The sequence below is a fragment of the Macrosteles quadrilineatus genome, unplaced genomic scaffold (assembly GCF_028750875.1).
Source record: "Macrosteles quadrilineatus isolate MER2022 unplaced genomic scaffold, UCM_ALF_1.0 Scaffold_5__1_contigs__length_97177068, whole genome shotgun sequence".
Lineage (NCBI taxonomy): Eukaryota > Metazoa > Arthropoda > Insecta > Hemiptera > Cicadellidae > Macrosteles > Macrosteles quadrilineatus.
The window spans coordinates 37,759,838-37,787,499 of record NW_026542598.1 but is presented as its reverse complement, the minus strand read 5'-3'; the positions used below and the strand labels follow the sequence as shown (position 1 = coordinate 37,787,499).

Below are 27,662 nucleotides of genomic sequence, written 5' to 3'. Positions count from 1 at the left end.
GGCTGGATTTTACATGGAAGATGGCTACATGATGCAGGCAGCTCATTATGTGATCAAATTTATATTGTGTTTTAAATTATCTATGCCTTGTCCAGTTAAAATTCGTAACTAACTTTTTTACCAAAAATTTTTTTCAAATGAAACCATTTATACATATTGCAAATAACAATGAAACAAACTATGAAACCATTTAATATATTTTAACTTTATAATGAAATTGCTTGTTAACTCTCGCAATTTTTTATTGTCGCAGGGAAATTGTAAACCAGATGATCAATTCAAAATAGGCCTACATCACACAGTACCAACAAACTAACATTCTCTCTATGTTTACTTTCTATGTTTGTTAAATAAATTATTGATTTATCAAATCATTCTGTTCTTTTCACTTCTTAATTTGTACAAATTAAGGTATACTATAGAATGGGAACCTAATTTAAGTTTAGGCCTTTATCCCTCTCCTTTATTTTTTTTTTCTTGCTATCTACGTTGGTGGCATTTTTACTTGAGGAATTAGAGGAGGAAAAATACTCAAACACTTTTAGGGAAAGCGGTCCAAACCCATGTGTTGCAGATGTGCTGGGAATCGAACCTATCTTTTCCGCACTAAAGTCAAAGATGCTAACTATTAGGCTAAAACAGACCCAACATAACTACTCTCCATTTGCACAAGTTTGCTGCACAGCTGAGAGCAAAATTCAGTTTGAATCCGAATTTATACTTTATTTAGTATAATTTATACTATAATAGTAAAATTTTTTTAAAGTTTTAGGCTAAAGTTTTTTTCCAGAGATAAGTGAGAGGGGATTGCTCTCATATTGGTTATCATTTTTGGGAATTCTCTAGAACCTTCATTAGGCCTAGGCCTATTCAAAACTAAGTAGCAACACAGTTTATAATATTTTTTATTTCAATGTATTTTAATTGTTACATACTGTAATTAATATTTGATCCCTTGTTGCAGATGTAGCTCACACTGGACCATTGCCGGTCTGCAGACTGTGCGGTCAAGGGATTAATGACGAAGAGATTACTTATCTACACGAGATCGTACATAAAGATGAAACGATGATTGTTGATAAAATAAATGCCTGTCTGCCTATAACTGTGAGTAAAAACATTGTGATAGTAAAGATGGTCCACCTACCTAAATCTCATGATATAGGCTACAATTTCTTTTTTAGCCTATTTGTGTACAGTATAACCTCAAAGATCCGTCACCCAAGGGACCAAAACTGTTGAGGAACAGTGAAAAGTCGGATTATCCTAGGAGCATCTTAAATGTCCAAATTATAGGCCTACTAGTATGTCTCTCGTGTAAAATGTCTGTACACATAATTTATCTGTTAGTGTTGATCTAAAATTATCTGTACTCAAACCAATAATTATTTCATTCCTACTAAGTTTACTTAGAGCACCACTCCTACTCCGCTGCAGTCCTTGACTTGCCTACACCCTAGTAGATTTATCCAACTTATTTTCCTTTTCTTTTCTCTGAGATTTTCCAAGAAAGCATCCTCCAATCTAAGGCCTTTATTGGCACCTCAAAAGCGGTAGTTGCCCCTATCCGTGCAGGCTTTTGAAATGAAATGAATGAAAAATCATTTATTTATACAGGGCAGAGGCTTTTCTGCTGTTTCCAACACTATAAAACACATGGGGTGCACATGGATAAAAAATGACACATTTTTTCTCTCTGTCCAGGTTTCTATTTAGGATTGTATCTCAATTTCATATCAGATGGTGTAAGCTTGTTAGTTTAATAAACAACCTATTTTTGGCAATGAGTGAAGAATTTACGTTTGAATCGTATTAGCGGCAATTAGTTCTTCGTATTATGTTATGCAACGTGATACGAGAATAACACTTGGCAATTGTAAGTTATGGTTTATTTGTCAAGGCAATTAAAAATAGTATTTTAATCAATTTTCTATCAAGTGCCCTGTTTCTAGGTCAGTTTAGAGGATAGCCTGCCGAAGCAAATTTGCTCAGAGTGTATGATTAATTTGGAAACAAGTTATTTGTTTTCTCTTTGTGTTACTACTGCTGAGGAAAAGCTCAGGCATTTACAGTTTTGGTAAGTACTCACAAATTTGTTCTTTTACTTAGGTAAATGACTTTACTAAAATGACAAAAAAAAATTGGAACAAAAGTTGACTCAGGGATATTTATTCAGTTTATATGTGTCAAATCTCTTGAATTTTTAAGGCGTAAAAAATAGTCGCTTAAATATTTTAGTGGCACCTTAAAATTTATTATTTTAATAAAGATTAAATTGTATTCCACCACACAAACAGGATGAGCAATTTTCTGGTTTAGGAGTTGAGATTTTATGTCTCATCTCACAAGATTCAGCTTAACAATGCTTGACCATTTAGTTATTTTATTTTACTGGCTCAATGCCTGAATCCTCTATTATTCATTGCATATCACATCAGGAACTAATCAAAGTAATAACTCCACCCGTTTGTTTGAAATTGTCCTACAAATTTACCAAATAACTGAGGGCTATATGTATAAACTGTTATAGCATTTGCAAAACCATAAAAACAATAAATGTAATTTCCCTTTAGGTAATAAAATAAAATATCCCCATTACATGCCTAATGATTGATATTTATTTACACACAAAAAATAGGCCATGTTTTTTTAAAAACTAACTGAGCAATAGATTAGGCCTGAATACAAATTTGTTCCTCAGGGATATTATTCTTCAGTCTACACGTTTCAAAATACCGTTGGCTAAAACTTATTGAGCTAAGTAGCTGTTACAATTTCTCCATTTTGTAATGTTTTAAATATTGTGTAACTTATTTGTTTTGTAACATTAAGATTTACATGTAATTTTCCAGCTCCGACGCTGAAAGCATGAATTGTCCGTTATGCTGTGAAGGCTGTATGACAGCTGTTCCTTCAGAAACAAATGTAGATGATTCATCAGATGAATACCATCATACTGAAACAATCTATATAAAAACAGAACCAAGTTCGAGTAATGTCCAGTTGGAGAAAACACATGTCAATTCTTCAGTTTCATCAAATGTTCTACCGAGTAGGAAACGGGGAAGATCACAGCAGGGTGAAATGGTTAGTTTTGCCTTTGCAATGTACCAAGGACGGTAAGTGTAGGAGTGTCTGATGCTCAGTTGGCTGGGTCGTAGGTGTTACAGGATTTCAAAATATTTCCCTAAAATTAATTTGTATCTTTAGGATCAGCTGTTTTTATTATTTTTTTTTTACCAGGAAACTGTTTATTAAGTGCACAATGATTATGACTGCTGGGTCCTGTTTCAAACCTTTAGAAAAACCTTGTAACTTTTTTTATCGGCAACCCTTTGATCAGTTGGTGTCAGGCCCTATAGATAGATATTTGCGCCCCCCACCTTTCCGTGCACCCCCAACGAACCTAAAATCTTTTGCACCTCTGGAAGCGGCTGTGCTTGGTATATCCACTCAGCTATTCAACTAAAAAAAATATTTGTCTTGTCATATTTAGTGTCTACAAGTTAGAAAGCGTAATTAATTATTGGGCCTATCGCCAATGACTAAATAGCAATCAGGTTTGTAATATACTCTCTCTGGATCAACCTGGCTTTCTTTGGATATGAAGGTCAGCATTGTTAAATCTAAGGTATACAGCATTAAATAATAATTTAGCTAATTTTTCACCTCTTCCTGGCGGGTGTCAAAATGCCGGAAGCTTAAGTTTTTGAATGGATAAAACAATATTGATTTCATTAAAGCTGTATTGATTACTCTCCACAGCTTTATATTTATAAATTTTATGATTAACCCTGTTTTTTGCAGGATGAAGACTGGAGCTCGACAGAACACGAGCCAATGAGAAAGAGACGAGCTACAACATTCAGTAGAGGTCGTAGAGGAGGTTCAAGGATCAGGAGCTCAAAACTGAAGAATATGGACTGCTTCATTTGTCATTCCAAGTAAGAGTCTTTTATGAATATTTTAAGTGTTTTGTCAGGCTCAAAAAGTAACCTTTAGTGTTTTGTCAGGTTCAATGACTAGCTTTTAGTGTTTAGTCAGGTTCAATGGCTAAACTTCAGTGTTTTGTCAGGTTTAATGACTAACCTTTTGTGTTTTGCCAGGTTCAATGACTAACCTTTTGTGTTTTGTCAGGTTCAATTACCAACCTTTAGTGTTTTGTCAGTTTCAATAACTAACCTTCAGTGTTTTGTCTGGTTCAATGACTTAACCTTGAGTGTTTTGTTAGAGTTAAAGGCTAAACTTTAGTGTTTTGTCAGGTTCAATGACTAACCTTTTGTGTTTTGCCAGGTTCAATGACTAACCATTTGTGTTTTGTCAGGTTCAATGACTAACCTTTTGTGTTTTGCCAGGTTCAATGACTAACCTTTTGTGTTTTGTCAGGTTCAATGACTTAACCTTGAGTGATTTCTTAGAGTCAAAGGCTAAACTTTAGAGTTTTTGTCAGGCTCAAAAAGTAACCTTTAGTGTATTGTCAGTTACAACGACTAACCTTTATTGTTTTGCCAGTTTCAACCACTAATCTTTAGTGTTTTGTAAGGTTAAACAACTAACCCTTGTTGTGATTTTCCAGTTTCAACAGCTTTGACGAAGCTCTGTCACATGCTCTTAGTGCCCATTGTGACAGTATGAACGAGACATTTCCCTGTCCGCTTTGCCAGAGTATCACGACCAGCGAGCAGGAGTTACGAAACCATGTAGACTCTCACAATGATAAGAGAGAGGTGATTAATTTTGGTTTAGCTTGGTTTAAAATTTAATCTTTACAGGTAGTCCTCGCTGTATGACAATGTGCTCTGCAATATATGTTAAGTAGACGCCTTGGGGTATTTTCCTGGTAAAACTATAAACAAATATTTTAATTTTACTAACTTACAGCTTTTTAAGTTAAAGATGTAACATTAAGGGGCTAGGTTTTTAAGATTTTAAGTGAGGATAGATCAGGCTGGCTACCATTAAGTCTGCAAACTCACTCTTCCTCGATGTTTTGTGTACCGGTATTTGTGCAGTTTTGTGTTTCTTGTGCCAGTTTGGTCTCTTTACCATTCAGATGTGCTTACAGCTTTTAAAGTTTTACTTATAGTATTGAGTTGAAAAAAATCATTTACTGTGTATGGGGTTACATAACCTCATGTAACATTTTGCTCTAAATGTTGATGTATACACAAGATTTTAAAAACAGATTTTTTAAAGTCACAAAAAAATCAAAGCTGGAAAATAACAACAGTGCTCATTCAATGTGTAGAGGCTCAGTATGAACAATATTAAACTTAAAAGGGGTTCTCAGGTAGGGAGTGGGCCGGGAGGCATCTGGCACAAGGAAAAAACGTCATCACATTTTTAAAAGTTAAGTTGTTTTAATGTTACCTGGTGTGGCAGTAGGGGAGAAGGCAACTACATTGACTGGTTTATGTGGTTCCCAGTATAAGGTTGTATTGCAACACTATAATATGGTGTTTTGATGGTGTGATTAATCTTGTTAAACTCCAATTGTCATACATTAGGCCTAAGGGTTGTATAAATTTGAACCATCCATAATTATATTTTAATTACCCTTAATATTTTGGCATTGATTATGCTTGTTTAAGGAACCAAGGGATTAGAAAACGTTTGAATTAACAGGTTTGAAGTTGGGAAAATTAAGCTATTCAAAATTATATTCAAACTACCGTTACTGATGATATTTTAATACGATTGGACCAAGACAACATTTTTTTTTAATAAGTAAGTTGTAATCAAGCACGTTCTACTGTAAGTTTTCAATTTCACTAAAATAAATAAAAATTTAAACATTAATAAAAGTTTTTATTTTTTAACTCTATATCTATATATATAAAATCCAATGTATGTTTGTATATTTGTATGTTTGTATATTTGTATGTTTGTCCTTTATGGACTCCGAAACCGCTCGGCAGATTGTAATGAAACCTTCAGGCATTATTAAGAATTATTCAAGGATGGTTTGTGTGAAGTTTGGTGCAGATCCGTCAAAAGGGCTCCGCCCCAGTGGCTCTGGAGTTTCCCATGTTAACCTTATGAGTACTCATATTTAAATGGAATTAAAGAATCTTAACAGCTGGTTCAACTAAACTATCTGATTCTGTGATGTTCAATAGCATTAAAAAGTTAATAGGTTTACCAACAGGGTGCAGCTCTATATTTTTTTAATTTATGATAACAGCTAACTTGCAACCAAAAGGTGAGTGAGCGTAGCGAACGAACTTCAACCTGGAGGCGAGTTAGCGTAGCGAACGAGCTAACCTGAAGGCAAGTGAGCGCAGCGAACGAGCTCCAACCTAAAGGTGAGTGAGCGTAGCGAACGAACTTCAACAGCTAATTAGCAACCAAATGGTGAGTGAGCGTAGCGAACGAACTTTAACCAGGACATGATTGAGCCATGCGAACGAACTCATCTTGAAAATGAACGAGCATTTTACATAAATCCACACTAGGACAGGACGACGTCTGTCGGGCCAGCTAGTTTAAAATATACTAAACTGTTGTGTTTGATTTAAAAATATTGTGTGAAGTTTATTTTATTATATTTTTTTTGATTGTGCATTATGGTATGGTCTAAGTAATTTATAAAATGTTATTAAACCATATAACTTACTTTATTTCCAGTTACTTGTGATACGTTGTGTGTGCGGGGCTGAGTTTAGTAATGTCAGCTCCTTCAACAAACATGTCAGTACAAATCACCCCACGTTTGTGGGGTTCCGCTGTCCTCTGTGTAACTTAACAGTCAACAACAACGCTGAAGATCTTACGAGGCATGTCTTTCAAGAGCATCAGGATACGACGGAGCCAAACGTGTTTACTTGTCCAGTATGTACTATGGGTAAGCACTTGAACCCTTAAAAAAATGTTTAAAACATTGTTCTGGATAATTCTTTTTAAGTACAGTTTAGTAGATTACTCTCGGTAAACCTACATTTAAATGACCAGCAGGGTGTCAACCACTAGGTGCTCTAAGACTAACCAATAAACTGAGAATCGTAAAAAAGTCCATGGATGCCTTAGAGATGGATGGATTTTAACTGGAGTCACTACTCTCTGGGGGTTGAACATTAAAAAAAAACGTGCCATCCAAGTGTTTTGTTGGTCACACTGTCTCGGCTGGTTGGACTTGTCAAAAATAACCCCATCTGATTGGACCGAATTTACAGCAATCCAAGCAACCAAATCATATAGCCAACATAACAACACAAAAAAACTGATAAAAACTGCATTAACAGTGGCACACTTTTTTAAACACAGAGGGGTGACTCCAGTTAAAATCTATTCATCTCTATGATACCTTACTACAGGAGACGCTCGATAATCCGGCTGGTGTGGGACTGCGGCCATTCTGGATCATTATAAATGCTGGATAACAAAATGTGTTCTTTAAACTGAAACATTTTTTACAATACTAGCAAAATGACCACTAAATTCAGAGCCTCAATGTTGTATTCGGCGTTTTATTGTGTTGTCTGTTATTTTTTCAAGGCCTCTTTAACCTTGCATTTCCCTGTCCACATGGACTACAGATCTGTGCGTGGAACGTATCCAGCAAGAGTGAGACAGTACAATGCTGAGCTGAGAAAAAGTAGTGGCAGTGACCAGGATACGAACCAACGACATCGCTGCCTTAAGTCCATAGTCTGCTACGCTACCTACTAAAATAACACCAATTACTTAAATAACTTTAGAGCTATCTACTCTCTGAAGAGGTCTAAGATTAAATATCAGCGTAATGTTATGTGACCTTTATAGTCAATCTATAAACCCCTGGAATTGTCTCAGGAAATCTAGCAAAACTCTTCCCCAAAATATTCAAAACAAGAATTACCTAACCTAAAAATACTGTTTCAGTGTTCCAGTCGGAGGGAGACGGTGAGAAACACTGCTTCGAGACTCACATCACCGAGCTACAGATGTGTCCCGTGTGTAACTCCGAGCTCGGCTCCGATGAGGAATATTTCAGCCACTTCATGGAATCTCATTGTTCTACTGATACATTCACAGTTCCCTCGTTCTACAACTGCTGTGTATGTGGAAACAACTTCCGCTCTCAGTACCACCGCATCAAACACACTTGCAATGTGAGTACAGAGTTGATTTTGTGTGTCCGACGGGGTGTAATTGGAACCTGTACATCGTCCTGGTGGGGAACCATAATAAATCACAATTTAGTTTCTTCTTCCAAAACATATGTTCAAGGTTCTCTTCATTTGTGTAAGAGGTAGACTCCAATAGAGAAGATTTAAACGTATGATCAGGTGATGTAAGATCTTATACCAAACTAATGTTTCCATACATTTTTAAGTCAATCTAACTTAATTAAACACTGTTTAAGCAAAATCAATTGCAGTAGAACTCCGATGTCTGTACTCTATTTATTTTTTTCAATCGCTTAGAGTAACAATTTTTAAAACCTGTAACTACAGTAATAATAATCGTTATCAAAGAAGGAAGAAGCTGTGAACTGTGATCAAGGAAAAATCCTGATCATCTCCTGCACAACTGGGGGAGATGTTAAGATTCTTTTTTTTATTTGTATTTAATATAAAATTGTAGCCTAAATTATAAACTAATTGAATGGTGATACTGAATCTTAAACTCTTTTTTTATTATACTTAACTGATAACTTAAGTAAAGCAGGCCAATCATGTGCAACTTCTCCTATTTACTACAGGTGGCGTCAGATGAGCTGTACTGCCGCGATTGTGACAAGGGGTTCCCCACCAGGGCGAGGTATGTGTTTCATCTGCAAATCCACCAGTCCGCAGACACAAGTATGAGGTGTGAAGAGTGTCTGCGCACCTTCACAGATGAGAATATGTTCTACGATCATGTTAGGTGAGGACTGACAGCCCAATAGAACATCTTTGTTTGAACTAGGGTTTAAGAATTTTTCACTATTTCCCCCGATATTAGGTCATTAGCTGGAGGAATTAAATTTTGTATTAGATTGACTATTGTTATAGTACAAACATGTCAGCTTTACTGAGCGCCAACCTTGGAAAAATGTTTGGTCAGGCAAATTGTTGACTTAAATTTTTCATAAATTGTGAGGCCTCGTTAGAACTTTCCCTTTTTCTAAGCGCCAGTTTGATCTGGTTCATGTTTACCATCTGTTGTTTTAAATTAACTAGCAGCCAGTGTCAATTTGTGACTGTATCCATGATATATTTGAATTAATTTACAATTTTCTATTGCTCAATTTGAAAATTATCAATTTTTTACGTGAACTTATCACTGACTTGTAATTGCAAATCCTAAACATAACTTTGTAATTAGTTTTTCCAATACGATATGAAATCATTTGCTAATAACTCCTGTAGCTGTTTATTCACATCTAAAATATGAAACATGACAAAAACTACAAACTTCATTTATTAGTCCGAGTTCAAAAAAGGCAGATTTATTGGATTGTCCATGGCTAAAGGCGGGTCTACACACAAGGATTTACCGTACATTTTACCTGCGCAAGTAAATCGTTGCAGTCAAATCGTTGCGTGTGTACCGCAAAACTGTGCATTTTTGAGAACTGCGCAGAGACGGAAGACGGAGCGATAAAACTATTGCAGAGAGCATAGTTTTGACAACGTTTTCAGACAAATTGTTGCGTGTGTACACTGTCATCTGTTTCAACTCCGTCTTCACGCTGAAAATCCCAGTATGCAGTGTTGTCTTCACGTGCTGTCAGAGGTACAACTGTGTTTTTTAATTACGATCGCAGATCTTCACCAATGTTCCCGTGATTTTATTGTTGAATTCATCAAACTGTTCATCGAAGTTTTCCTTATTTATGGAGGGTTAAGAGTAAGGAACATATTGACTGTTATAAGAAAAAGACTTAAGAGACTTTTGAAAAATACAAAGCAGTAAATTCGAACGTGAATAGAGAAACTATTATGGAATTGGTTGTCTTTTTAGTAACCAAGGTCTTGACCATAGTGAGCGCCGTCGTCGCTCAGACTTATATCTTTGCTTTCTGCAGAAATACACTGGCAGCAGAAATTGACCACAGTTAACACATCTTCCATGATATTGAGTGAGGTGAATAAAAACAAGTAATAACTTGAGAGTGTTCACTAAGCAAGTCTAGTCTACTCTTAAATAACATGTGAATAAACACAAGAGTTCGCTTGCGAGAGTTGTCTTGTGGTACGGAGGGTTCCCTCTTGCGCCGGCAAGTGATCACTTGTAGAGAACACTTGCTTTTTAAAGAGAACACTCGTTTTTCATAATAAAAACAAAAAATTTAACTTGGGCAATTTAAATGTTTGAAGCAGCTTAATTCTGCGGCCAAAGTAATCAGAACAAACATTAAATAATAATATATGTATTATGTATATAATGTATTATGTATTATGTATATATTATATATGTATTATGTATTATGTATGTAATATATGTATATATGTATTATGCATTGTATATGTATAATATATATATTAAATAATTTAATATGGTTTGTTTTTAATATGGCATCGTATTGATTACTTCAAGTTGGCTTAATTTGTTTCAAAAATGTCTATTTTTAAATTAAGTCATAATGCTTTGTCATATTTATGTATTGGTTTGACCGTTGGTATGAACAAATAATAAATAAATAAATAATCAGATTTAGGATATTCATGAACAAATTACACAGGCCTACTAAGTTATAAGTTTATTTATTGCTCTGTGTATTTAACAATAATTGTTAATAAGCATATGTTTGTTTAAAGTTTGTTTTTTATTGCATCTTCAAATCTGAGTAATTGTTTGCACTTGTTAGAGCTTATACTTCTTCTAATCCCATATTGTTTTCGTTCACGAATATGCATGAAAGCAGCCATTTTAGGCAAGTGAACAGTTACAAGTGTGGGTTGACCCTGACTTGTAAATCGAGTGTTCTCTTTCTAGACAAGTGTTTGCTTTTTCTTTATTCACATGTTTTTAAGAGTTGTCTTGTGTCAGAAAAGGGTTCCCTTGTAGTGGAAGTGAACTCTTCCTTTATTCACTTGCTGACAAGTGTTCACTCAAAATAATACAAGTGGGAGAGTTCTCTAGTTTTTATTCACCTCGCTCATAACTCACATGCACATACACTGAAAGTTATCACAAAACTACACTAAAAGAAGAAGAAGCTGTTTCTGAAACCTGTACGGTGTGGACGCATTTCTTTGCAACGACTTGACTCCAACGTTTTACCTGCACAGATAAAACGTTTGCGAAATCCTTGCGTGTAGACCCCCCTTAAGGAAAAATCCTATCAAAACACAAAATCTAGCGTAAGTAACTTTCTTCTTTACATTTTATGCATAATAATATTACAATATTTTACTTGAATTCACTAAAACATCACAAACTGTAATGATAACCCCATTTTCGTATGGATGTAGTAAACAAATGTAAACTTGAAAAAGTTCAGATAATTGACAACAGAATTCAGCTCAAACTTTTAAAGCCTATAGCAAAGGGCTTTCACGGAATATCATTCCATCCCGCAAAAGGCACATCTAGAGGATAAGAGCTTTAAATTTATATCCAGTATGCCAATAAAAATAAATATTTATGTGGCGATTTGGTGAATTTAAAAAATCCATCAAATTATTTTAATAATTTAGATGTTGGTATCAAGTATTCTAGTAATCATTGCCAACATAGAGTGATTTCACACGTTAGTACGTCACTCTACACTATATCACACCCACATCACAGCAACCATGTCTGATCACATACTGTAGAACAGTACAAACTGGTTCTGTCTGCAGGTTCCAGCATGAATCAGAGGAGCAAGTGCAGTGTAAGGTGTGTCAGAAGTTGTTTAAGAACATAAACAGTCTCAACACACATATGAAACGACACGAAACCACCCGGAACCACAAGTGTGAGGTAAAGTACCGTTAAGTAAATATTAGGGATGGACGAGATTGGATTTTTAGTTCGAGACGAGACGAGACGAGATTTTTTATTTCTCATAAAATTTCGAGACGAGATCGAGACGAGATTTCTCTTCTCATACACAACGGGAAATGCACGTTCGAAATTTTTACCTGATTTTGTAACATTGTTAGATGACTGTTTAAATACTAAAATACCCCCGCCGCAGCAAACCTGCCGTCTAAGCGAATTTCTATTTGGCCGAATTGATTTTCAATTGATCTATTTAAATAACATTAGGTTTAACGAGTACCTAGGTTTGCTGCTACAAGGAAACTAATAAAGTAGTGTGTTTTTAGTAAAATATTGATAGCTTACTAAAAAATAAATAAATTTGCCAAGTTTGATCAAAATATATCCATAAACAAGCAAACTACAACATTTTACAATATTCTCCATAAGAATAACGTGAGAATTTTAAATTTACAATTTTTTTAGTTTTCTCCGTAACCAATAACCGTACAAAAACACTTTGATATACTGAATTGTTTGTTTTTTTAAGCTCTTTAAGAAGGTTTAGAGAAAAATTGGGAAATTTTGTGTTTTGAGGGTAAAAAGTGAGAAAAACCAAATTTTACCCCATAAAACCCCCCATAAAACCATGTTCCCATGGTTCGATCATGCTGGATCGCGAACTCATTCAAGTTTATCCCGCCTTACACCTTCAAACCAAATTTCATCAAAATCGGATAAAAATTACTCAAGTTATCGTGTTCACGGACACATATATATATATATATATATAAATCTATATATATATATACCTATATATATATACATATATAAAAATTTGAACGAATGGTGTTTTTGGCCTCTGGGGACATTAAAATGAAAAAGTAAATCGGTCCCGGGCCTAAGTCTTACCATGAGACCTACGGTAATAGCTACTTCCCTATAGGGAAATTCGCTAATAATGATAATAGGCAAGAATATTTACAATCTTTCATTAAATAACATCAGCATAACATTTTTTTATTAATCACGCCTAACTTATTAAAAATGCCTACAATTAGGAAACATGGTGATATCAGTTAGGATAGAGTTCAACTTATCCTAAAATAAAATAAATCATAAAATAAAAGCAATATTAATTTTTATAAAATAGTTACTTGTTTTGACTTTTTTTATAGTAATAAAACATTCCTCACACTGCTTACACTTAACAAAACTTCTCAAATGTTATTAAAGTAATATTATTAAAATAATGAAAGTAATATTTACATTAAAAGAATTAAAGTAATATTTACATTAAAAGAATTAATTAAATAAGAACACCTTCGAAAAGGAAACGCAACCACAACACGCTCCTGTATTGCGGGTATTGCATTGACTTTCTGCAGGCGTTTTTAATTTTTTTTTTTTTTTTTTTATTCTCGTCTCGATAAAAATCTCGGCCAAAAAGTAATCTCGTCTCGTATAACGAGATTGAATGAATAAATTGAGTTTATTTCCCACAAAAAAACTACAATACCATAGTGTGGTAGTGGTAGTGTGAATCTTCCATCCCAAATACTGTACTCCAGAAGTGCCATAACTCATTGACTTTTGGATTCTGAATTAGTGTCATTAAGCGTCTGCGGGTCCCTGATATTTTCGGGTTGAGGCCAGCAGATAGCCCGGACCGAGTTGAGCGAGCTTTTATTTTGCAAACGGAAAAATGATTATTTGCAACGATTCTGTGGGCTGTTACAATTTTGCTATGACTGCAGATGTTCTAGATGTTACTGTGACCACTAAAGAAAGACATTTACAATTACACTGTGACTAAGCAAGATAGCGATTTTGACGCGACTAAGGAAGATTTCGTTTATTGTACCAGGACTGCAGAATATGTTCTAGATTCTATTGTGTCCTTGGAAGATGTTCTAGATTCTATTGTGTCCTTGGAAGATGTTCTAGATTCTATTGTGTCCTTGGAAGATGTTCTAGATTCTATTGTGTCCTTGGAAGATGTTCTAGATTCTATTGTGTCGTTGGAAGATATTCTAGATTCTATTGTGTCCTTGGAAGATGTTCTAGATTCTATTGTGTCCTTGGAAGATGTTCTAGATTCTATTGTGTCGTTGGAAGATGTTCTAGATTCTATTGTGTCCTTGGAAGATGTTCTAGATTCTATTGTGTCGTTGGAAGATGTTCTAGATTCTACTGTGTCCTTGGATTATTTTCTAGTTTCCACTGTGACCTTGATAGATGTTCATAATTTCACCGTAACCGTGAACTTTGACAATTTCATTGTGTTCTTGATTTTGCCACGACCACAGTAGATATTCACGATTTTATCGTGATATGGAGAAGACCATTTACAATATTGTCAATAAACCGATTGTAGTGAAATTACACTTATATATTTTAAAATCAACCTGATTTCGCCCAACCCAATTTAGTTCCGAGATTGTGGACCAAAATTTTAGACCTGACTTGACATAAAGTAAAATGTCTGGCACACAGTGCCTACCCTATACAAGTTACAGACTTTCAGGATCAAACTAGGGAACTTCTAATTACATGTTGAGCACTATTACCTCTCGCCTTAGACAAATAGAATAAATATAGACTGTCAAAGGAAGCTTCCGGCGCCCACCGCTAGGAGTGTCGTGTAGTTACAGCGCACACTGCTGCAGCGGCTGCTGGCTCCTGCGCTCCTTGCCTGCAGCGGTGTGCGCCGTAACTACACGACACTCCTAGCTGTGGGGTGCCGGAACATATGCTAACTGCAGCACTGCTGCCGGTCTACAAGATTCAAATTATTTTGTTAAAATAATTGTACCTTTTTGCGTTCCGACTGTTTGAGGGACTCTACCTTATAAAGTTATTCTATTGAACTCATGTTGTTCAAGGAGTGCGGCAAGAGGTTCCAGAACGCCCAGACCCTCAGGGAACACATGGTTAGTCACATGTCCGTGAAGCCGTTCCAGTGTCACATCTGCGGAGCTTACTTGTCACGCCTGTCTCGTCTGAGGGTACACCTTCGCACTCACTCTGTCAAAGCGTCCAAGGCATCCATGAAGGCGTACAAGTGTTCTATTTGTACTCAGGTTGGTGCAGTGGTGTAGCCAAGGGGGGGGGGGTTTTGGCCCCCCCCTTGACAAAAGGATTTTGCCCATAAAAAAACTCCTAGTACTGTATAAATGAACATTATTGTGATGATTAATTTTCTTTTCACAATTAAAAGACAATTACAGTAGTATTGTGCAATCATAATAAGTTGTCATTAGCTTTTGGTTCAGTAATAAAAACTGTAACGTTTAGAATCATAGCTGACTCAAAGTTTTACTCAAACAAACAAATTTCCAAACACTTTACTGTACAGAAATGAATCGTGGAAAGAACAGAAAAATATATAGTCTAGTAATCTAGTCATAGGCTTACTGTTGGCCATAGGCTACTGCTATGTGCTGTTTTAGGACAGAATAAGATCTGTGACATAGCGCAAAGCACACAGACAGATGTGTAAGGAGTAGACGACTGTCAGTGAACTGTTATGTTTCAAAAATAATAATGTAAGAACCTACTGCATGTAAATAATATTGTTAACAAACTAGTTAAATTGAAAATACAATTCATTTCAACACATTAGACTAAAGAAACGCAATTAAAAATTTTTTCTTGGTATTGGATAGTGAGGTTATGTAACATACTTTTATAAGCATTTATATTGACCACTCTGGTTAATCGAGGTTCTTAATAGACAATAGATAACGTACAAACCTACTGAAAAAAACTGGACCTCACTGCTATTTAGCTTATTATGTTTAGTGCTCAAGTGGAACTGTGCAAATGAGGAATATAAAAAATCAAATGTACTAGAGGGTATACCCCTTTCTACAGTTACGGCTGTGCCCCTCCCCCCCCCCCCCCCCCCGATCAGCTATGTGAAACCCCCCCTTTGACATAATCCTGGCTACGCTACTGGGTTGGTGGGAATAAAACTTTTATCATTCTTGGGAGAGATAGGCGAGATAAGATTTTTAGTTCAAGACGAGACGGGATTTTTTATTTCTCATACATAGTAACATTATTTAAATACCTACTGATTTATGACAGATGACTGGTTAATTATAAAAATGATAATATTAGAAAAGAATATTTCAAATCTTTTATTGAAAATCATTAACCTCTTGAATCCCGGCTTTTGTTAGTACTGGCCTTAGCCCCAACCCGGGTTTATTTAGTGAATTCGCAGACATTGTTTAAAAAATTTATAAAAAATCTAAAAATTGAGCTATTACAACAATGTTTATACTTATTTTGTTCAGAATAAACAGTAGAATCTGAAAATAATATAAAAAAACATGGTAAAACATTTACAACATTTTTTTATACATGCAATATCTATATATATAAAAAAAAAAAATTTAAAGTAAGCTCACAGTAAAAATAAGCAAAACACTTTTTGGACTAATAGTTATACCAATTATGTAGAGAATTTAATTCCCTACATAGAAATATATAGGGTACATGTTGAATTTTATATAGGTACTTTTTTATAAACTGCAATATAAAACGCCGTAAACAACACAAAACTGATTTTCTGCAGCCTTTTGAGAAAATTTGCAAATAAGTTCATGAACAAATAAGTGTATGTAGTATGCAATAAACCAACAATAAACAAACAATATTGATAAATCTTTACTCATTAGGTACCTAAGTATAATTACAGATTATAAATCCCAATGAAAATAACATTAGTGTAGAACTATCTTACCTGTCAGAACTGCTGAAGCGTGTGAAACTCTTGCATGCAGAGAGCACAAAAAATACTGGCCTTAGCCCCAACCCGGGTTTATTTAGTGAATTCGCAGACATTGTTTAAAAAATTTATAAAAAATCTAAGAATTGAGCAATTACAACAATGTTTATACTTATTTTGTTCAGAATAAACAGTAGAATCTGAAAATAATATAAAAAAACATGGTAAAACATTTACAACATTTTTTTATACATGCAATATCTATATATATATAAAAAAAAAATTTTAAAGTAAGCTCACAGTAAAAATAAGCAAAACACTTTTTGGACTAATAGTTATACCAATTATGTAGAGAATTTAATTCCCTACATAGAAATATATAGGGTACATGTTGAATTTTATATAGGTACTTTTTTATAAACTGCAATATAAAACGCCGTAAACAACACAAAACTGATTTTCTGCAGCCTTTTGAGAAAATTTGCAAATAAGTTCATGAACAAATAAGTGTATGTAGTATGCAATAAACCAACAATAAACAAACAATATTGATAAATCTTTACTCATTAGGTACCTAAGTATAATTACAGATTATAAATCCCAATGAAAATAACATTAGTGTAGAACTATCTTACCTGTCAGAACTGCTGAAGCGTGGGAAACTCTTGCATGCATGGATGGATACACAGAGGGGTATTACATGGAGCACACATGTAATAGGTATCCTGCCGTTTTTGGGGCCTCCTCTTGGTGTGCATACAAACATGGCATTTCCTTCTTGGGCGAGGATTTCCAGCAATTGCAGGGATGGGCTCCAAAAAGTGCCTTTGCGTCAGGCGAAGTGGTGTTTCGCCAGAGGATGGTCGACCACCTTGTGGTTTGATTCTTGTAGGGCAATAGACCTGAAGAATTTCTCGAACAAGCTCCTTCCTGAAGTCGGAGAGGTGGGGTTTCTTGCCTGTTTTTATCTTTTTCAAAATGTGGGCATTTCTTATGGAAACGTCTAGGAGGTGGAAAAATAATTTTTTATACCATTTGATGGTTTTTCTTGCTGTGACATTGAAGGACAACTCCATGTCCCCAATGTCAACAGCACCCATGTTCTTATTATAATCTAAAACACTTTTTGGCTTAGTTATTTTAGATCCAGTTTCCCAGTTGGTTTTACCAGTTTCTTCTAGTCCATATGTATGCATCGTGGTCAAAACCCTCACCTCCCGCTTGTCCTGCCATCTTTCGTACATCATCACCTCCGTGTGGTGTACGTCAGCCTGGCCAGTTTTAACATTGGGTAACTTCTTAGGCAAACCTTGCCTATCTGGCAATACAGTACCACACATGTTTATTTTGTGTTTATACAGTTCCATTGCTAGGCTAGGGCTGACGTACCAATTGTCCAGGTAAACCTTATGACCGAGGCCAAAAAAAGGCTCCAAGAGGGTGAGCACAACTTGCCCTGTAATCCTTATACCTTCTATGCCAGGGAAGTTCAAACGTGTTTCAGCTCCAACGTAAGGCAAAATGTGAATAACCATGCTGGTCTCACAGTCAGATAAAACAAAAAGTTTAATTCCAAACCTGGCCCTTTTTTTGGGAATGTATTGCCGGAAGGCCAACTTTCCTTTGTACAAGAAAAGAGTTTCGTCTATAGCCAGCTTCTCTAATGGAGTAAACGTATCTGCAAACTGTTTGTTCAAAGAACACAAGATTGGATTGATTTTATGTAGTCTACCAAGTGATGTTTGGTTAGTAACAACGGAGTTATTGAAATGTAACATCCGCAAAATAGCCTGGAACCTATTCCTTGGCATAACCTCTCTGAATATTTTTGTCTCTATAAGGCTATCTGATGACCAGTACTCTCTAATTTCATTCTTTCGTACGTGGGACATAAGTATACATAAAGCAAGGAAACTCAAGATTTCATTCCTATTTGTAGGTTTCCAGTTTGAGATTTCACTTTGTGAAACGTTAGGTAAGCGTGAGACTACTTCAGTAAAGTAAAGGTTTGTTTGATCAACAATATGATCCACTAAATCCAAGGTAAATAGCTCCAAAAAAAACTTGAGATTGGACGATGTTTCGTCAAGACCACTGTCATTGTTTACTCCAGTATTGGAGCTGTCAAAATCAAAAAGGTTAGGTGAAAAATTTTTGTCATTTACCCATGGAAAAGTAATTGGAGGTTTTTTAGGGGTTTTAGTTTTCCTCTTTTTCGAGGGCCTAGTATCCTTATCTCTAGCACTGTTAGAGGAATTAGCGGTGTGTTCATTCCGCTTTTGAGTAGGCCTAGGCCTAGGTTTATGTGAACCATCACCACTGGGACCGGGGAGAACATCTAAGTTTATAATAGGCCTATCAGGGATATCATTATTACTGGTACTAGGAATGGTTGGATCATTTTCAACACTAATGTCTAAATATGGTACACTTTCAGTGCTGGCACTGGTAATAATATCATTAGGATGTACATCAATATCACGATCAATATTACTCACTGGCGTATTCGAGAGTGAAGTATCGAAAACATCCTCCATTGACGGTCCGATGTCACACAATACATCCAATTCGTCGTACAATTCATCGTCGAAATCTATTCCGGAAACATCACTAAGGTTGTCATTCCCTAAATATTCACATATTTCATCATCTTGAAGTGATTTACCCGCACGATTCGACATTGTTTACAGAAAACTCATAACAGAGCACGGCAACAAGCTAGTAAATAAACAGCAGCGAATGATCACACAGCTGACAAATGAGAGCTGACTTCGAACGATCGCTGCAGTGATGCCGTTGGGAATATCGCAAAACGAAATATACCACACGAAAGAGCAGGTTATTGCCAACACGGCAGTACTAAACAAGGCAACCTTTCTTCTTCTTCGGTTTGCTTGCCAAGCGCGGCAAATTCAAACTACACTAGGACGCGCCGGCGCGTCAGTGGGCTGGTAGCAGGGCTACCGGCCGGACGCGCGGGCGCGTTCGTGGGATTCAAGAGGTTAATAAAAAACATTTGTAAAAAAAAAACTTTTAATTAGGCTCACCTTATTAAAAATAACTCTTCTTTAGTTAAAAATCATTAATGAAAAACATCATTATAAAAAAACAATTATCAATTACGCTTACCTTATTAAAAACAACTCATCTGCATAGCAAACATGAATATCAGTTAGGATTCAGTTCAACTTTAAAAAAATATAATATTTATCAGTCTGAAACATCTGTCTTCCTAGTTAAGTATCAAGTATAAATTTTTCAGTCTTGTGTTATTTTTAGTATAATTTTGGAGTGACTTGTGTCGGGCTATGTTTTCAGTAGTAAAACTTACACCTAACAAAACTTATCATTTGCAATGTCATAACCAAAAATTATAAAACAATTTAAGCAATATTTACAAGTAAATAATTAATTAAATAAGAACGCCTTCGCACAGGAAACGCAACAACAATGCTCTCTTGTATTGCGGGTATTGCATTGTCTTTCTGCAGGCGTTTTAAAGTTGTTTTTTATATTTTTTTTATAACCTGGTCTTGAAAAAATCTCGATCAAAATAAAATCTTGTCGCGTAGAACAAGATTTAAAATTTCTCAAAATCTTGAGACTTGTCCATCTCTAATTCTTGGATATTGTATCTGGGTCAAAACCATATACATATAAAAAACATTTTGTTATGTTTTTATTTCATCATTAAAATACCCCCGCCGCAGCAAACCTGCAGACTGAGCGAATTTCCATTTGCCTGATTGGATTTAGACTAAAGTGTCTCCTTAAAAATATCACATTTATTCCCTAATTTAAATAACATTAGTTTAAGGAATACTTAGGTTTGCTACAACAGGAAAAAAGGTAAAAAGGTGTTTTTTGTAAAATGTTACTAGTTTAGTATGAAATGAATGCATTTTCCAAATTTTATCAAAATATGATCATAAACAAGCAAACTACAACAGTTTACTTATTCTCCATAAGAATAACATGGGAATTTTAAATTTACAGTTTTTTTGAATTTTCTCCGTAACCATTAGGCGCATAATAACGCTTCAATATACTAAATTATTGGTTTTTTTAAGCTCTACAAAATGGTTTGGAAAGAAAATGCTAAATTTTTTTGTTAAAAGTTTTTAGGGTCAAAAATGGGATAAACCAATTTTTGCCCCATAAAACCCCCATAAACCCCTGTTCCCATAGTCCGATCATGCTGGTTTGCGAACTCGTTCAAATGAATGTAGGTTTACACGTTTGTACCAAATTTTGATCAAATTGGATGATTTTTGCTCGAGTTATTGCGCTAACGGACACATATATAAACATTATATAATAAATGTATATATATGAATTTAAACGGATGGTGTTTTTGTCTCTAGGGACCTCAAAACGAAAAAGTAAAACAGTCCCGGGTCCAGGTCTTACCATGAGTACTACGGTAATAGATTATTCCCCATATGGGAAATTCGCTAAAATAACTTAATATGTTAGTGGTTTAAGTGGAAAACCAACTTAAAACCTCAAATAGTTTTTTGAATGGAGAATCTAAATTAATTATTTTGTGTATTATTATTCATAGTTAGCGAATTGGGGTTTTGTTCGGATAATCAAGACCACTCTTAAATGGATGAATATTTTTATAATAATTCGCAATTGCTATTCACAGAATTTAACAGTTTGAAACTGAGATAATTTTACATTTTCAAAGACTAAATAGTAGATTAAAGGCTAAAATTGTGAAAAAATATAAGAATAAAACTTTTTTTAAAACTTAAAGATACCAAAGAGAATTGTTTAAAATAGAGCTACTTTAGTTGTGGTGATATCGCAAGCATAATGGATTGGCACAATTTTCTGACTTTGATTGTTTGAGCTTTTAGTCTTAGCTTTGCTTTAACCTTAAACCACTCAATTTCTAGTAATTTTTAACTATGTAATATTTTATCTTGTACCTATGCTATGTAGCTTTTTTTTATTATTAGTTGTAAGTTTTGGAACAACTACTATTTTTGTTTTTGTTATCCGTGTTTCAGCTGTTTCCAAATATGAAGGATGCCATTAAACATACGGAAGGGCACGCGGAAGAGCAAGACATTAATCTTGAAGAAATGGAGGTTAATTTGGTAAGTTTTGAAGTGACTTAAGTCATACTAAATTTCTGTTACTATTCAATTCTCCATCTATTTTACATTGAATCAGATTATTTATTTCAATAAAGTGAAGACAAATAATGACTATTGTAACTAAGCGGAGTAGATTGTAGTGGGGATTGATTCAAGCATTTCGATTTCAGTGAATATAGGTGAACTTTGTTTGGATTTTCTGTACGTCCCAAAAGAACATTCCTTGTATTCTAATCCTGCTCCAGAAAAAGACATTGTGTTGTAATGAGCTAAAGAGTTTTGGTTGAACACAACTTATTCATATAGCATGTTTATTTCCATATACAAACTTATAACTTTGAACACAACAATCCGTTTCAAAGGACCATTACTCTACATCAAATCACAAACCATATACTGCTTCACAGGTGTTTCGGTGTGAGTTCTGCGATGCGTTCTTCCACAAGACGGCGGAACTGAACGCTCATCGTCAGAAGTTTCACAGTGATCCGCTGGTGATGAACCCGTACACCTGCAGTGTTTGTGGCGCTACTTTCTCCACATACGCTCGAGTTACGACACATAAACTGAGCCACGGCATCAATACAGAGTCACTTATAGTACCTGATAAAGGTATATGGATTGTCGATATTTGTATCTCCGTTATGACTTTTTCTGGCGTCGACTTAGCTTCTCCATATTATTATAGATAGTACTTCTCTCACTTTTTCTTCCTTTGACGTATACTTTCCAGCTTCTTTCCTCTCTACGTTTACCTCATCAATCCACATTCTTCGTACTCTTATTGTCGGTTTCCTTTGCTCTATCTTTGTGTGGTTGCAACTAACAATTCTTCACCAATCATAGTAGGGAATCCTACTGTATAAAGGGGATATCTTTTAAACAGATTTCAAAGAAAATCCATGTAAATTAAATATATTAAAGCTTGCTTATTAATGATTTTGGGTTATGTTATGAGAGAAATAACTTAAAGGAAGTTGCAAGCTAATAAACTCTATAATTTTCACACTAACTCTTTCAAAAGATAAATTTATCTGGTCAAAGGTTTTTATAAATGTGTTATAGTAAGGAATCAATTTTAAGTTTTGAGTGGGGAGTTTTTGACAAAATTTGTGACACTTTAAGTAATTTTGCAATGAGCATTTGCTTGTAATATAAGAATAAGCTTTTGTGTGATATTTGATCACTTTGCTGTTCAAAAGTGAACAGAAAAAAAATCGGAGATGGTAAAGGTTTATTCAAGAACATGTACGTCTACTATCTGAACTTACTCTGCTTTTTATTTTGTATTTCACTGTTAAAAGAATTATGGTTCTTTATCTTTTTTCAAATTTCAGTTAATCCATATACAACGTTCTTGAGTGATAAAACCACTGCAGTAATTTCAATGTGAATTTTTGTGAATGTTCCAGTGAACGAAGGTGAGGAGAAGTTTGTGATTCCGCAGTATTTCTTGTGCCACGAGTGTGACAAGCGATGTCTACACTACACGTACATGAGTCTGCACCGCAGGTTCCAACACGCCTCTGGCAAGCCTATCTTTACCTGTGACATGTGCGGGGATAAATTTGCTACTTCGTGGTCACTGCAGTTTCACAGGTAAACATATGTTTATGTTTTAAATTGCTCAATGTTGAAACTCCAAACAAAGATGCATGAATGAATTGGTAGACTGGACTTTGACAAAGATAAATTTGCTCTTTTGCTACGATAATTGATTTTTGATACTTGAGTAGACTATACATAAACACATCTTATCTTTTGGGGTGTTTTTTTTTTAATGCAACACAAATTGCTAGTACCATAAGACACTTTTTAAGGAGAAAACTAAATCATAATTTTGCATACCTGTTTTCTGTGCTTCACTGCCGATCAACTAATATGCATTTTAATCCTGGACCACAGGGAACTAAGTTCTGTGCTCTACCACTAAACCAGTTCCTAAGGCAAAAGTTAAAACTCAAACTTGCTGTAAAAAATTAATATAATTTGTTGCCTCTTACTACCTGACATTTACAGGAAGAAACAGCACAGCATGAATGACAAGGATGTGAACGGTGAAGGTGTCAACGTCAACAGTCTGTTTCACTGTCAGATATGTGAGAAACCCTATGTGACGGAGACCAGTTTGGAGCATCACATGAGGAAGTGTCATGAGTCGGGGGACGGCAACGACGGCAACAGCTACATCTGCGAGACTTGCGGCAAAACTTTCCAGTTCAAGGTAATATTTTTCACCTCGTGTAATATTTTATTGAGGTTCTTAAAAATGATGTTGGATGTGGTACGATTGCTATGTAGGTTCACACTTCACATCAAGTCTTAAATAGCCTCTCTATAATATAACAAAATGTAACTGTATGTCCTAGATCGGACAGGTGTACGAGCTTGAGACTATTTACCGTGTCGAGCTCAAGTTGAACTTTGGGGAAAAGATTGAGCCTCAAAATATTTTTGAGCCCAGTTTTAGTAAATAATGAATTATATATATTGCCATACACTAAATGAATTAATGCAAAAAATATCTCAGTGTTATAATTGTAATAATGTAGTAATTTCCCATGGATATGTGGATAACATCACTGTCTCTTGCAATCAAAGGAAAATTCTGTTTATCTCTCAAAGTCACAGAAACACCATCAGCATCTTTTATCTTTTGCAATCGCGGCAAACTCCTGAACATCTACCGCGGTCGCAAGCTGCTCGCACTCCTGTTGTATCTCCTTTAAATGTAACTTAATCATCTTAAAATTTCTGTAAAGTACCAATTGTTCACCATTGCTAAACACTTTTTTGGTATTTCTTATCTAGAGCCTATGGTAACGGATATGACATTTGTTTTTATGTCTAAAGTGATATATCACATATCACTTGAATAAATGATTACTGTTATTAAAATTAAAGTATGTCTATAAGTTAATCAATGGGATCTTGTTATTTTGTGGGAGCCATTGAGTCAATTCTCAAACACCATGTACAATATAAGTTGTTGTCGCAGTCTGCTCTAGAAGCTCACACCGATGCTCACCAAGGTATGAAACGCTTCAAGTGCAACAGCTGCGACAAGCGGTTCACGCATCGCGCGGGGCTGATACGCCACATGAAACTGCACTCGGAAACTGACACGTTTGAGTGCGAGTACTGCGGGAAGAAATTCCGAGATCGAACGGAACGAGAGAATCATCGGAGAGCTCACACGGGCGAGCGGCCTTATATGTGCGAAGTGTGTGGACGTACCTTCCACACTAGAGCGGTGTGGCTGGATCATTCAAGGTGTGTGGACGTGGATACTGTCACAGTTTGTAATAGCACTTCTTTTATTATTCACAGTGTAAATATTGTAAATATTAGTTTAAATTAATTTTTTCAAGTAAATTTTTATCTGACAAGACCAATGTAGACATCTGGTCAACGATCGCCAGTTGAAATTAAAAAAAAAATTGTAGTACAGAATAATTGGCTTAGAAATACATAAGTTATAAGTTAGAAGGAATGGACTAACTCAGCTAAGATTTAAGAAAGTTAACAGGGTTTTTTAATGAAGACATTTGCAGCCCTTTTTACCTTTAAATTTAATCCTTTATTCAAATCCTACATATTTTTTGTGGTTTTGTTGTCTTTAACCTGGGAGAAAATGCCTTAAACTCTTTGGTTATTGATTGGGTAAAATGTTCAAGTGCTCTAAACACACTTACAAACCCAACGTCCTAGTACTTCTAAGTAGGCCTTCCAGATTACAGCTCATGCCCGCTTTATTGTGTTATGTTGTCATAAAAATTATTTTAAGTGTAGGTTTTGTTACTCGTATGCTACTCATTGGCTAATATAACTTTAAGTGTTAAAATTAGTCAGCCAACTTTATTTCTCAATAACATTTTATTGTAAAATATGTGTGTATTATATGTTGTGTGTTTTGATGTTCCTCTTTATTCCTGCTACTGCATTCTTTGAATAGTCAATGCTGCACTGTTCAGATGATGACTCAGAGCAAACATTTTTTACTTTGATATCGGCAGTGATGTTAATTTACCTGTACTTAAATTTTTTGCATACGTAGAATGAAATGTGCTTATTTAAAAAAGTTTCTACCACTTTCTGACTTACAATACATGTTCTAGGATCCATCAAGATGTACGGCCATATCAATGTGACATCTGCAGCCAATCGTTCCGTCGTTCCTACGCTCTCAAGAGTCACTATTTGATACACACAGGCGAACGACCGTTCTCCTGCGATTTGTGTGGGAAATCGTTCCGTCTTAAGCAAACTTTGTTCGCTCACAGGAAGAAAGAACATCAGAACAACGACAACGATGATCCCGGTCAAATCATCCTTCCTGACGATGTTCTACTGATCGAAGAGGATCCACAGTATGACGAGTTGCCCGAAGTCAATCTGATGGATAAAAACTATATGGACAGTGAACTTGTCGACAATCCTGACGTTCCTACAACTTCCCTAGACAAGAACGACGAATGGCATATAGACCCGAGATACATGTTGAACAGGGCTGTGACCGAAACAAGCTTCAAAGTCGACAAAAGTTCCCAGCCGTTCCAAAAGTACAGCTTGCTGCTGAAGTCTCAACAAAATAACGGCAGTTTGAATTAAACTCAAAGGAACTCTGTGAATAGTTTTGAGTTCAACTCGAAGAAACACTCTTATGGTGAGTTAAACTTGAAGAAACATTTTAAAGGTGAGTTAAACTCAAAGAAACATTTTAAAGGTGAGTTAAACTCAAAGAAACCCTCTGAAGGTGTTGGGGGATCCCCACAGGTTTGATTGTGTTAAAGGCCTACTTCAGTTTATCTGGATTAATTTCATGAAACACTTTGACAAATATTCTGAAGTTAGACTTGCAATTACATTTCATACAGAGTTCAGAATTCTAGGGTCTGCACTTTTGCTTTTGCAAGTTGGTTGTTTTTGTAGGCTGTAAGACAGAATTGAAAGACAATGTACATTAAGTACAAAACTTTCACCTGGCATCAGTTTTGAAAACCCTCACACACATTAGAAAACCATAAATAGGTTATTATTAGTGCATACATTAAGAAAATTTGAAGGTGTAATGTGACAACATCCGATGACATTTAAGATGGCTCACTAAGTTGCGTAGTTATTGTTTCTGTAGCAAGATTGATTTTTATTACTTCTTCAAAATAACTTTCAACATTTTTGTTCCAAGAAGCATTTCTGAAGTGTTCTTGTATGGTATATACAATTTCTTATTGATTATTTATTGAAAAAATCTTATTTAAATGTTTCTGTTTTCCTACCAAGTATAGGTTGGACAGGCTTGTGTCATAAATATGCTATTTATTCAAATAGCATATATAATCGGTTTTTATTTCAATCAATATTCCTGTAAAACAGGCTTGTGTATTGAAAATCTTTTTAATATTACTGAAAATATCTTATTCCAACTGTTGTTTTTCCCACCAAGTAGGGCGTTTCTGTTAAAGAAATCATACAGAATTAAATCTTAGCTTAAGTTATTTATTTTCATTGGTTATTTAAAATATCATCGTTAAAATTGATATTTCCATAAAACAAGCATGTGTAGAAAAATCTCTATTTGTATTGATATAAAAATATAGTACTGTTGTTTTCCTACCCAAGTAGAGTATTTCAGTTGTAGAAAATCATGCCACAAAAATCTTAGTTTTAGTTTTTGTTTTTATAGCTCATTTAAAATATTATTGTTCCAATAGATATTTCTTTAAAACAGGCTTGTGTGGATAAATGTTTTGAACATATCTTATTTAAACTGTTGTTTTCCTACCTAGTAGGGTGTATCTGTAAGTACCATAAAGATAAAAATCTTGGTTTAGTTTTCATATTTTTTTAAATAGCTTACTTAAACTATTATTGTTCTAATTAACATTTCTGTAAAACAGGCTTAGAGTGTGTGATGGTTTATTTTGTTAACTCTGGAATTG

At 35.0% G+C, this 27,662-nt stretch overlaps 1 protein-coding gene across 1 annotated transcript in view; it reads left to right on the top strand.

The window, feature by feature from the left end:
* The window catches only part of LOC128994046 (zinc finger protein 721-like), a 30,853-nt gene extending 3,977 nt beyond the window's left edge, over positions 1–26,876 (top strand). The window contains exons 3-18 of the mRNA XM_054418256.1: positions 965–1,107; positions 1,953–2,077; positions 2,853–3,087; positions 3,808–3,944; positions 4,577–4,727; positions 6,628–6,844; positions 7,861–8,090; positions 8,684–8,847; positions 11,754–11,874; positions 14,760–14,957; positions 21,631–21,720; positions 22,128–22,332; positions 23,133–23,319; positions 23,740–23,944; positions 24,719–24,993; positions 25,839–26,876. Of these exons, the coding sequence (XP_054274231.1) occupies positions 965–1,107; positions 1,953–2,077; positions 2,853–3,087; positions 3,808–3,944; positions 4,577–4,727; positions 6,628–6,844; positions 7,861–8,090; positions 8,684–8,847; positions 11,754–11,874; positions 14,760–14,957; positions 21,631–21,720; positions 22,128–22,332; positions 23,133–23,319; positions 23,740–23,944; positions 24,719–24,993; positions 25,839–26,331 (3,176 nt within the window). The 3' untranslated portion in view covers positions 26,332–26,876. The remainder of the gene's footprint in view (positions 1–964; positions 1,108–1,952; positions 2,078–2,852; positions 3,088–3,807; positions 3,945–4,576; positions 4,728–6,627; positions 6,845–7,860; positions 8,091–8,683; positions 8,848–11,753; positions 11,875–14,759; positions 14,958–21,630; positions 21,721–22,127; positions 22,333–23,132; positions 23,320–23,739; positions 23,945–24,718; positions 24,994–25,838) is intronic.
* The last annotated feature ends 786 nt before the right edge of the window (positions 26,877–27,662 follow it).